The sequence below is a fragment of the Ambystoma mexicanum genome, chromosome 12 (genome assembly GCF_040938575.1).
Source record: "Ambystoma mexicanum isolate Mex_15411 chromosome 12, UKY_AmexF1_1, whole genome shotgun sequence".
Taxonomy (NCBI): domain Eukaryota; kingdom Metazoa; phylum Chordata; class Amphibia; order Caudata; family Ambystomatidae; genus Ambystoma; species Ambystoma mexicanum.
The window spans coordinates 596,237,484-596,250,562 of NC_090936.1; the positions used below are offsets into that span (position 1 = coordinate 596,237,484).

At 47.4% G+C, this 13,079-nt stretch overlaps 1 protein-coding gene across 2 annotated transcripts in view; it reads right to left on the bottom strand.

Annotated features, from left to right (window-relative positions):
* The window catches only part of CDK2AP2 (cyclin dependent kinase 2 associated protein 2), a 185,046-nt gene that overhangs the window by 74,152 nt on the left and 97,815 nt on the right, over window positions 1–13,079 (bottom strand). For both annotated transcript variants that reach the window (XM_069628974.1, XM_069628973.1), the window contains exon 3: window positions 9,695–9,827. In XM_069628974.1, the coding sequence (XP_069485075.1) occupies window positions 9,695–9,827 (133 nt within the window). The remainder of the gene's footprint in view (window positions 1–9,694; window positions 9,828–13,079) is intronic.

Below are 13,079 nucleotides of genomic sequence, written 5' to 3' on the forward strand. Positions count from 1 at the left end.
CTGATCTAAACTTCAGTATGCCTAGTTTGGAGGAATTGTCCACCACCGTCGAGTCGCAAAACACAGTACTGCAGGACGATTGGCTATTAAAGGAGCAAAAATACATTGTATTCGACTGCTGCCTGCTAGAGATTGTACAAATGATTAAATGTGATAAATTAAGAGGGAGCATATGTGGGGAGCCATTAGTGAATTTCTCACGTGTATTACAAGGCACCAACCTGAAAACCCAGGCCAGCTGTGTCCACCTCCATAACACATTTTCATGGTCTGCTCAACCGATGCTTGATAAGTGCCTGCTGGAAAATTACTTTGTTCAGCAGCTTTACTGTTCAGCGGATCGAATTTCAGTAATATTTCCAGTTTCTGTCAATTTGTGGGACTTGAGTTCCTTGCTAAAACCCAGTACTACAAATATCAGAGAGAATTCTTCTTCCCCGCTATTAGTCATGCCTTGAAACAAACAAATAGATATCAATGGGCAGTACATTCTCTGGCAAAAGGGTCAGGCTAGCTGGCGACGGACAGTGCGACAGTCCAGGTTTTCAGCCAAGTACTGCACTTACCACTTTCAAGACATGGAAAGTAAAAAAAGTGCGAGTTCGGTCATCATGCAGGTGTCTGAATGTACATTGTCTGGGGTCATGTGGAACATGGTTTCATTAAATCCATCCAACATCAGTATGCATCTTTCATGGTCAATGTTGCCATGTAATCCCCCTGTGTGAGCAGGGGAATTGCCTCTTGAATTACCTCTTGCAAGGGACCATACAAACCTTTTGGGGCTTCACAAATTTGTTCGCTGGGCGCAGATCTAGTACAGGGCGTATAGGGAGGTCCTTTTTGGGTACAAGGAAGTACACTGAATAAATAGCCTTGTTTACCTGTAGAAGAGGTATGACCTCTATGGCACACTTTTCCTGCAGGGTCTCGACTTCTTGTAGCAGGATTTGCTGATGTTCTGTCCTCAGGCGTCTTGCTCGTGGCGGTCTGAACTGGGAGGTCCGGCTGAATTCTATACAGTACCCGTGGGCGACAGTCTTTAGCACCCACTGGTCTTTAGTTATTCCCTCCCATGCTCGAAAAAACAATGTTAGCCGGCACCCGACCGGGGAGCATGGGAGGGGACCCAGAACTGCGGGTCATTTCTGGCCTGAGGACGGGGAGCCTCAAGGGGTAAAGTTTCAGCCCGTCCTTTACCGCGTTGTTGCCCCTTTGTGGGGTATGGGGTGTTGTAGCTGCTGGTTCCCTGAGGAGAATACCAGTTATTCCCTGAGCTGTATTGATTTTGAGGGAATCGTTGCCCAGGAAAGAAACATCTATTCCCGCTACCCCTTCTTTGTGAAGGCCTCTGGGTGATCTGATCCAGAGTTTTAATGGTGTTATGCTCTTTTTTTGCAGTTTCGAAGGCTTCATCCACTGCCTTTCTGAATAAATTAGTATCCTCCGCTGGTTTATTTATAAGGGAAGCTTGTGTCTCTGGCTTGGACCCAGAGTTTCTTAGCCATGTGACACTCTTCAGGAGGGTACCTTGCGCCAAAGACCTTCCAGCAGTTTCTGCTGCATCCAAAGTATTCTTTAGCATACTTTGGTTAACTTGCCTGCCCTCTGTCACCGTTGAGTCTTCCTCTAGCGTGGCCCGTTGTGTATCAGTATAGCTGGCTAACAACTGTGTATTGTTGGCAATGCGAGTGGAGTAAGCCGCCGCAGTGATCCTTTTCCCCAAAGCGGAAACTCTTACATTCATTGCCTCCCCAGTGGATAGGGGAACCCCTGCTCTTTTCCTGGTAGATGCAACAACCAATAAATCTGGAGAAGAATGACCCCTGATGTAGAGGATGTCAGAGGGGGGTGGGCGAAAAAAGCTTCTCCACCCTCCGATTCACTGATCTAGTAAGGGCAGGTGTTAAAGAAGGGGCCAACCTATTTTTAATTGAATTAAGTAGAGAATCACCTGGCTGCCAGGAGGATTTTCTTTTAAAAAATGTCCTCCACAAAATCAGCCTCTGGAATGGCTTCTTGAATAGCAATATTGAATTGATCAGCTGCTTTCCTCAATATGGCATTGAAAGCCATTTGATCATCTACCGGGGAGGCCTGTCGAGTGGAGTTGGTAGGAGGGGAGGCCAGGCACAAGGCGTCAGGTTCCGGGGTTGGAGTAGGTGACCAAGGGCGAGGATCAATGGAGTCCGGGTCTACCCCCCAACCCTCATTGGACCTCCTCAGAGTCTATAAAGGGATCTTCATTTTGAGCCTCTTCCTCAGCGAGGTCATAAATGTATTCTACCTCTTCCTCATCTTGAGTAGGGACAAAGACCCTCTGCAGCTTAGCCACAGGGAGAGGTTTTTTTTCCTCCTTAGACCTTTTGGGTCTAGACTTCAGAGAGTTACACAAATCTATCTAGCCTGTCCATACATCCTTCAATTTTTTCTCTGGTCCAAACAGATGAACCAGAGCGGTCCAGGGGTGGAAAAGGCTCATCTAGTGGATTCTGCGCCTGTAAACGTCGAGATTTTTTCTTTATAGCTGAAGAAATCCCTTCAGGAGCTTCCGAAAAGTATTTTTGGGGTTCTGGCAGTTGGCGCGTGTCTTCCCCACTGTCTGTAGGCCTTTCCCTAGGTTCCGGTAAATATTTCGGCTTGGGCTTCGACTAATCCTTGTGCTTGTCCTTGGGTTTAGACGAATCCTTGGACCTTTGTGGGAATCCACCGAAATAATTCTGGCGATGCTCTGTAATTACTTCCTCATCACAAGGTTCTGAAGTACAGGACTCCGGTTGTGCGACTACTTTCGGCGGAACCGGGGCCCTTTCGGCCGTGGACGCCTTCTTCCGATGCATCTCGACGGGATGGTGGATATTGGGGTCAGCGCCCTTTAATTTAGTATGCCGAGTCGCAAGGCGCACCTGCGGATGTAGGGAGGGCTGCTGACCCTGACCGTTGGCGGGCAGGGCTGAAGTTTTCGGCGGGCCCGTCGGCGCTACTGACTGTTTTGACTGTTTAGTCGAAGACGTCCCTGGGGTTGTGTTCTTAGTGTGGGGAACATGTGTGCCTGTATTGCCGGGGTGTACATTGCTCATAGCAGGACCTAGGTCTTGCCTAGCGGGGCCGTTGGCAGACGACGCAGAGCGAGAGTGCTCTGCAGAAAGGTCAATTCCATCCGAATCGGAAGCTAGTTCGTCACTCAACCCCTCGTCACAATCGGCGGTTGTGGCAGCGCGAGAACTAGACTCTGCCTGCGACATTCCGTAGGCCGCCCACCGCATAACACGGCGCTCCTTCAAAGTTTTCGGGCGCAGGAGCTTGCAAGCTGCACAAAACGACTCGTTGTGAGTGAGGGGTAAGCACCGGTTACACTTACGGTGCTTACCTTTCCAAGGAAATTTGGCCCTGCAAACAGGACAAAACCTAAATGAGTCCTCTCCATAGCTGAGGAAATAAACTGACGAATAGACCCAGGGAACAATGAGAAAGGGAAAGGCATTCTCAGAGCAAATGTCCACCCCGACCCCACTCTCCCTACTGTGTAGGCCGGCCAGAAGGCCCAGCCACGTGGTCGGCAGTGCCGACCGGACTCAGTCTGTTGAAGATCCGTGGAGCGTCTTCGACGGGGAACTGGAACAGCCGTCGATGGAAGGGACGGTAGGGTAATATAAATAGCCTTCATATTATATTACGACCAAAGGTCGAAGAGAACAAAGCAATTTCTCTAGACGAGCTTTGCATAAGGCGACCAGTATGCTGGGCGGAAAAAAACAACCTCAGAGCGTGAGGGATTTTGGGTACACTACACGTCACGATAGGGATAGTGTTACAGACACGCCTATGCCGATGTCCCCTTTCGATTCTCGAAAGACAAGATGCAATACTCTGCACTGACCACTGGATGTCAGACTATATGCACAGCATGTGATTCTAAGCAGATTAACAAGCATCAGAAATGCTATTACGGTGAGTAATGCATGTCTTCTGATACTTGTGAATCTGCTTAGAATCACATGTTGTGCATAGCCTAGCTAGAAGTACCCAGAGACGGTGGTGGGATGTGTGAAGAAACAGTAGCAAAGAAGCCTTTGCACCGCTTGTCCCACCTGAAAATTAAACCTAGAGTGTGTATCTAGGCAATAGTGTTGTGTAAAGGTGTGTACACAACTTCAGGTTGCTGCTTTACAAATGGGCTCAAGAGGAACATTTGCAATGAATGCTATGGTAGCCCCTGTGCCCCGAGTAGTGCGTTCTGGGCATGAAGGGCATATCTCTTGGCAAGGGTGTAGCACAGTGTGATGCAGTTTACAATCCACTTTGAAATAGCTGTTTTAGAAACAGGGTCCCCTTCTCTACCAGCTGCCAGTGAAACGAAAAGCTGGTATGTTTTTCTTAGTGTTTTTTTCTTTTCCAGATAATAGATAACCGCTCTCCTCAGATCTAGTGTGCGGAGGCTTCTTTCTATCACCTTAGTGAGGTTCTGGAAAAAGGTGGATAGTTCTATGGATCGTGGGTGAGGGCGCAGGACCACCTTATTCGTTCACCAACTCCCTTCAATGATGTGATCGCCACCAGGAAGGCGGTCTTGTAAGAGCTTCAAGGCAAGCTTGGTGCATTGGTACAAATAGAAGCCCCATTATTCTGGTAAGTACAATGTTCATGTCCCGCCCAGGAGCTGGGTTGTAAAAAGGGGGATGGTGCCTTTTAACTCCTTCCATAAAAGCTTGAATTACTGGAATTTTCCATCACAAATCTTTATTCTGGGACGTGGTGTATGCTGAAGGTGCATCTAGGTGGACCTTTAGGGAATTGTAAACCAGACCTGAATCTAACAGGTGGGTTAGGTACAGGACAATATGTGTTGGTGTGCATTCAATAGGATTGATGCTGTTGCTATTACACCAGATGACAAAGCGTTTCCATTTGCTGGAGTAGCAATGCCTGGTGTTAGGTTTCCGTGCTTCCCTGAGTATGTCCATACATCTTTGAGTGAGTTGAAGGTGCCCAAACTCAATGACCTCAGGAGCCAGGCTGCTAGATTGAGAGTTTGAGGGCATGTATGTAGCTGCAGGTTCCTGGGAGGGTAGACTGACATTGCCATGTGATGGGAGAACCAAGTTTGCCGGGCCCACATCAGGACCACCAGAATCATCCTGACTGGCTCTTGGTGCATCATGTGCACTATCCTGTTCATCAAGTGAAATCAGGGGGGGTAAGGGGGAGGTAAGCATAGACAAATTTCCCTAACCATGTTATCCAGAGACCGTTCCCCTTGGAACGGTTCTGAGGGTACCTGGAGGCGTAATCTGGGAATTGCACGTTCTCCATAGTTGCAAACAAGTCAACCTCTGGGAAGCCCCAGTCTGCAAAGACATTGTGTATAATGTCTTTGTGTAGTTGCCACTCATGGTCTACGGTTAAGGGGAAGTCTCTACTGAGTGTGTCTGTTAGAAGATTGAGTTCCCCTGGAACGTGTTGTGACAGGAGAAACATTTTGTGTTTGAGAGCCCATTTCCATATGTTCTGGGACTGTCTGGACAGCCCTAGGGAGTGAGTGCCCCCTTGTTTAAGTAATACATGGCTGTAGTACTGTCTGTGAGGACTAGGATCGTCTTCCCCTGGATGTGAGGTTGGAAAGCCTTCAGGGCCTTGAACACTGCCAGCAGTTCCAACAAGTTTATGTGGTTGGATGCTACTGCTGGAGACCACACGCTGTGCGCCATCTGATGAAGAAGGGGAGTCCCCCACCCTGTCAGAGATACGTCTGTGGTGAGAGTGGCTTTGACTGCAGGGGTGGTGAAGGTTTTCCCCTGTAGGAGTTTCTCCCTTGACCACCACTGCAGAGACTGAGGGCTGCTGAGACAGCCACTAGATCGTCCCACTGGCATGACACCATTGGCTAGAGAGCCACTCTTGCATGGGACGCATCCGCAGGCGAGCGTGTGGAACTAGGTAGATGCAGGAGGCCATCTTCCCTAACAGTCGCATGGCGTTGCGTACGGTCACCTCGTGACTGGCTAGATAGTGAGGTTCTGGAACAGCATGTTTTGAACCCTCTCGTTGGAGGGAAAGGCGAGGCCATCTTTGGTCCAAATTAGAGCCCAAAAAAACTGTTTCACTTGGCTTGGTTCTAGGCTGGACTTTTTCTCGTTGACCGATAACCCTAGGCTGAAGAGATCTACTGTCTTCTGGGTATTTGTTAGGCATGTTCCGTACGAATCCCCAGTTATTAGCCAGTCGTTGAGGTAAAGATAGACTGGGATGGACTGCCTGCGCAGGTGAGCAGCTACTACCGTCAGTACCTTTGTGAACACCCGTGGAGCAGAAGCAATGCCAGAGGGAAGGACCTTGAACTGATAGTGAGTGTCCTCTATCATGAACCTTGGGTACTTTCTGTGCGCTGGCAATATTGAAATATGAAAGTATGCATCTTTCATATCCAATGTGGCCATGTAATCCCCCTGCAGCAACACTGGGATTACCTCCTGCAGTGTTGTCATTCTGAATTTTTGCATTTCGACTTACTTGTTCGCTGGGCGCAAGTCTAATACTGGGCCCATGGTGAGATCCTTTTTGGGTACAAGGAAGTACACTGAATAAATACCCTTGTTTACCTGGTGAATGGGGACGACTTCTACGGCGCCCTTTTCCAGAAGGCTCTTCACCTCTTCCAGCAGGATTTGTTTGTGTGCTGGTGATCGGCGTCTGCTCTTCGGTGGGTGGTATCGAGGTCGTCGCTGGAACTCGTTGCAGTAACCGTGGGTGACGGTCTTTAACACCCACTGGTCTGATGCAATGCCATCCCATGCATGAATGAACAATGACAAGGGTCCCCCGACCGGGGAGGCATGGGAGGGGACCCGAACCGGCGAGTAATTTTGTGTTTCAGGCCGGGGAGCCTCTTAGAGTAGAGTTCATGCCTCTATGTTGGTCGCTCTGCTTATATTGGCTGTTTCCACATCAGCCTTGGCCGGAGGACCATGGGGTGACCGGGAGAAAGTTTGGACAAGAAAGGAACAGCGAGAATTTGAGCCTCCTTGTTGTTTGAAGGGCTTGGCTGTAATTTGGCTGAGTGACTTCAGCGTCTCATGCTCTTTTTTAGCAGTCTCTAGGGCGTCATCGACAGCCTTACCAATAAGTCGAGTCTTCGACAGGTTTGTTAAAATCAGAGGCCCGAGTCCTTCAGCCAGATATGTCTCTTAAGGAGAGTCCCCTGGGCTAGAGTATGTCCAGCCGTGTCTAAAGTGTTCTTTAGTATATTATGGGTCACCCGCCTGCCCTCAGTCACGACTGCCAGCAGCCATGACCGCGTGGGCTCTGGGACCTCTTGAAGGCCTTCCTGGAGCAGGCCCCATTGGACGTCGCTGTAACTAGCGAGTAGAGTCCTATTGTTAGCTATTCTGGTAGAATAGGCTGCAGAAGTAGTAATATGCTTCCCTAGGGCATATCGGTTTTTTTGCAATCGTTATCAAGGGGAGCTTACGCTGTGGATAGTGGGACCCCTGCCCTCTGGGGTGAACGTGCACACTTAAAACACACCTGTAATGCTTTCTGCCACAATGCACAGTTCTTCTCTATTGGAAACCTTGAAGTTGTAATCTGCAATTTAACTTTTGAGAATTTGATGCTGAATATCCTGCAGCGGAAATAAATATTTCCCACAATCCTGCTCATCCACTGTAAAACCTGCAAACCGAATGTAAACGTTTCATCTTAGCCGTGACTGTCAACATCAGACAAATTTGCAAAATATCTGTGAAATTTGCAGGGAGCATTATATAGATTCACACGATGTAATGTTATGGAGGGTCCTCTCTACCGAGTTAGGCAAACAGCATTTTGACACATGCATTGCTTTATGGTGAGGTGCTTTCACTTCAATGTGTTCCACTTGCAGCCATTTCACAACTGCCCACACTCAATATCAATATCATCAAGCAATTGCAAACAGTGTAAATAAGGCCCCAGCATCTGCTCACACATTCCCCCAGGAGCACCGAAGAAACATTTGTCATACCAGCATCTGGCACAGAATAAAGGGGGATGTGTATGCAAATCCATACACTGCCAGAAAATTTGCAAAGAAAATTAGGCAGCTTTCAAGGGAACACTTGTGAGATTTTCATCATATTTGGGAAAGGCGCTGGGAACAGCGCATAGGAAATTATGGAGAATTTCAAACAGTCCTCAGTGAGATTTGGGGCCTTCATCCGGTACATTTGAAGGGCAGGTCAGGGAGATTCAGACAGAAAAGTCAATTGAGAAGGTAGCTCAATAAGTGCAATGCTCTCTGTTCAGTTATGTGTTAGAGAGAGAAAGAACAAGAAAGAGAAACCGAGACGGAAAGAAAGAAAAGGGGGTGGAGGAAAAAAAATTTAATCGAGAAAGAAACAAGACAAATGCGAGAGAACCAGACAGACACAGACATAGGATAGAGAGACATGTGGAGTTCCCAGGTTCAAATCCCATAATGGCAAATTCTGCATTTCATCTGTTCGAGACAGATACCTTGGAGTACCATTTAGTTCTGTAAGTTTGTATAGCACAACATTTGAAGGGAATTGCATCGAGATTTAGGGAGCATGTAATTGTGTGTAGTTCTTCCTCCGGAATGAGACTGAATTTATTCTGCAACATGTTCTGGTGGACCTCTATACTCTTAGGCAGAACTCATCCTGTGATATGTAGTCCTGTTGGAGGAAGAGCTCCTTCCTAGTGAGGAAGGGGGCATTCTGTGGTATGCAGTTATAGGGCATATGCCGTAAGTAAAACAGTGTACATTCTAAAATATGTAGTCTGGTAGGAACATCTTTACTGATCAAGACAAGGCGCTTCCTGGGACAGTCAACCCTTTTGGGAAGGGCTCTGAACCGAGTTTAACTGTGCATGTTTGGACAGGCAGTCCCTAAAGGGGCACATAAACGTAGTTCTGCATAGTTCATTTCGAGTTACGTGTGTACCGAGTTACGTGTTCCGAGTAACGTGTTCCAAGCTCCCTCTGGAGGAATGTAATGCATTTATAGAAAAATAGTGCAGACTCACACCATTCCTTTGAGTCACCTAACTGGTAAGCACTGTATTACGCTGACGATTAATGCACTGGAGAACCTGGCGGTTTAAGTTCATGAAAAGGGAACTTTTCATGCAGCATTTAAAGGTAACAAGTCATGTCATCATGCACATTTTCTGAGATGCTTAGACAAATAGTGTCAGCACTGGAACCTTACCTCACCTCACTACTTCTACAAGCTAGCTAATTTCTACTGCAGTTCACGGATGGTGGGTTCTGCTTACCCGTTGGCAAATGTCAGGGCAGAGAGTAAGAGAAGAGCTCTTAAAGTGACACCTGCTATGTTGCGCTGGGTGTGCTATTAAAGTAAGCACCACTGGGGAAAGGAGTGAACACCACCACAGTAGCGCCTACTTCTGGTTAGGGAAGCGGGTGCTGGACAGAAAGAAAGAAGTCCTTCTCTTACACTGATGCCTACTGATGAAAGGGGAGAATTGAGCTGAAGTACCAGTGATGGTGCTGTATAGAAAGGTCCAGCCCTTACAGTAGCACCTACTGTCGAGCAGTAAGAAAATAGGCCCTAGGGCTGTAGAGTGAAATACTACTTGAGCAGACACCTGATGTCCAGTCACTGGCTTTTGGGTAAACCTGCAGACTGAAAAGGGCCAGAATGCAAAGTTGTGGGTTACTGCCGTTTACCTCTCTTTAATCTCTCCATTGCACTTTTGCTGCCAGCATACGTTGGTCGAATTTCTTTGCCCATCTCCTCAATAACAGAGAGCAGATCAGAGTACGTGCTCTGGGACGCCTGAGATCCAGGCGGCTTCATTGCCTAAAAAAATAATGGAGAAAGGGGTTAATCATACCCTAAAATAAGTGTTCATCAAAAAATACCATTGTCTGTAACAGGAGAGGTGAGTGGCGGGTAAAAAAGGAACTGGTGGGGGGTGTAAAAGAAAGGAGAGCATGACTAGGATAGGGAAGACATAATTGCTGAGGATGTACGAACTGTGAGGGCAATGGGAGGCAGGAACTGCTGGGGAGAAGTACAGACAGGAAAAAAAGAAAAGGTTAAAGTGAAAGGAAGATAACATACCTGAACTAGGGCATAGAAGGTTAGACGAGGGACTCAAAATGATAGGGGGAAGAGGTATGCAGCAAACTAAACTAATCCAGAGAGGGGTAGATGGAAAGCAGAAAGTGATGGGGTCCATACAATACATTGGGGTTACGGATAAACTGCTGGGGAGAGGAGAGTCACAGGAAGCAAGGACTGCAGTCAATGTGGGATGAGCAGACACAGATGTGGATTGAGTCACACATGGAAAGAAGGAACTGGTGGAAAGAGGAGAAAGCAGAAGCAATAAATGCTGGGGGAGAGAGGCCGGTGGAAACTGAACAACTAGGAAGAGACGAGGGGGAAAAGGGGGTGGAAACTGAACAACTAGGAAGAGACGAGGGGGAAAAGGACCAACTAGGAAGAAATTCAACAATAAGTGATGTGGCCAGGAGCAGGCACAGTAAGCAAGAAATACAGCGCACAGCAAGAACAGAGGCAGCAGATCTGGGTGTAGTAGGAACCTCTCTTGAAATGGTCAGACTGCTGAAAGCCAAGAGTGAGCCAGAGCTGCTGGAGGCAGGTAGGAAAAAGGAAGCAGGCACCAATAAAGAAAAAGATGACAAAAAAACCTTTGAGGCCTGGAACTAAAGGAAGGAGAAGAGAGACAGGATTAGCAGTACAAGCATGAACTGATTGGAACTATGGAAGTAAATTATAGGAACATAAGGACAGTAGGCACTGCCGAGAAGAGGGGCAGATAGTGAAAATGAGGAGCAGCAGTCTTTCGCAGGACTGGAAGACTGGGAGAGCAGATCTTCCTTAAAGTAGAGAGTATGAAGTAGGGGCAGCAGCAATTATTGAGGGCAGGGCCAGACAGGTAAAGGAATAATCAGGAATTACAAAGGGAAACAAGATGTGTAAACAGGGAAAAAGCAGCGGGAGGAAACGTACTGAGGTGAGATACTAGACAGACAGGGGAAGAGGAACTGGGAAGGCAGAAACTGTACGGGGCAGACAAGGATATCATGGAAGGAAGTGATGGGGGGGAGAGAGTATATTTTACTCAAATGGAAGTAAACGGTCTGCTTTGAAGTAACCATGCAGCTGCTACACCAGCTTTCTAGAACATTCTAGTGAACAATGGTCATTGACCGGAGTTCCATGTACCTTGTCATAGCAACTACATAGAAGAAATGAAATGGTGATGTGGGAATGAAGGGCCTGGCATGTGGGGTGGTGTGGTGTAGCAGGAACAAATATAAACAAGACAGACTGGATACCAATACAGGGGACAAAAGAGGTTGGCAAGGTCTGCACTCTCAATCTGGGAGCCTGGCATAATGGACTAGCATGCTATGTATAACAGATTGCCCAATTTTGCTATATAGAACAGAGTGCCCTTAAATTGTGTGACCAGCACACTATGGCTAGTCTAGTAATTCTTAGCCATTAAAGAATGTCAATTGAGAATTCATATTTATTCAATTTGTCAAGTGACATGTTTTAAACAGCGCTTTCTCAAGGTAGATAATTGGTTCAGGCACAGTACTAGCATTCATGTGTACATTTAAGAATGGCAACAAAACAGCGTAATATATTATCGTCTCATGCTGAAGGCTAAGCTTACTAAGTTTCAAAACATCAAATATCTCCTAACCCTTCTGGTGGAAGTACCTCTCCTCCTACAACATCTTACAAAGCTTCTGTCAGACACATTCTGCACGCCTCACCCATTCGTGCCCAGGGCCTCATGTCGCTGATCGGTTGGAGGATTTCAGAAGTTGGGCTGTGCAGATCTTTGCCGCAAGCTCAAGACATTAGCTGGTCTTTGTGGGAAACTGGCACCCTAAAAAAGATATTGCGGCTCCTAGCGAGCGTGGTGTACCCAACAGAGCCTTGATCTCGTTTGGTCTTCTGTGGCAGGGGTGGTTAATTATCTTCCTGGCCTGTCAGGAAGAAAGTCTTAACCACCAATAATTTTTCAGGTCGGCTATTTCGGCCGGATATAAGCAGATCACGGGCTCCTGGTTGGTCAAGTCCCTCTTGTCTGCAGATGCCTGGGAAGCATATGCAGACGGGAATAGTTTCTTACCTGTAACTCCATTTCTCCAGCATTGGTATCTTTCATGGATTCACATGCTTAGAATATTCCCCGTCGTCAGGCTGGGAATCCTCGGTAAGTTATATAGACATTTTCCATAGGAAAAATTCTGACACTTTTGTGTCCTATCTACGTCGTTTCGGGCCGCGCATGCCGGCGCCACTAGGACGTAGAGGTATATATAGCCCCGCCCCCGCGGCTCCCTCAGATTTCAGCCCCCAAAGTAGTATGGGGGGATCTCTGGTTTGCATGCTCAGGGGAGGCCGGCGGGCGCATGTGAATCCATGAAAGATACCAATGCTGGAGAAATGGAGTTACAGGTAAGAAACTATTCCCTTCTCCAGCATTGGATCTTTCATGGATTCACATGCTTAGAATAGATTGTATAGCAGTATCCCCCAACATTGGAGGCGTGTATGCAAACCAACATCACAATAATCACAAAGCCCATTTACTATGGCAACACATTACATAATAGCATGTTAACCGTGAAAGACCCGACACTTTAAAGCATAGTTGCCGAAGGATGTAACCCCACTTGGGGCTTACCTTATTGGAACAGGTGACGTAGTACTGCACGCCCCATCTGTGTATCCTCAGCATGTTGCTGTGCGAGACAGTAATGTCGGGTAAACGTGTGTGGTACCGACCAGGAAGCCGCCTGGCAGATATCCCCCAGCGGAAATCCGGACCACAAAGCCGTCGACGACGATGTAGATCTCGTCGAATGGGCCCTTGGGTGCTTTTCTAGCGGCTTTCCGGCCTTGGAATGACAATAAGAAATGGCCAAAGACACCCATCTGGATAGTCCTTGTTTTGAAATCGCTTTACCCTTAGCCGCAGGACCATAAGCTACGAAGAGTTGTCTCGTGTCTCTGAAGATTTGAGTGCGATGGAGATAAAATTTTAAAGCTCTTTTCACG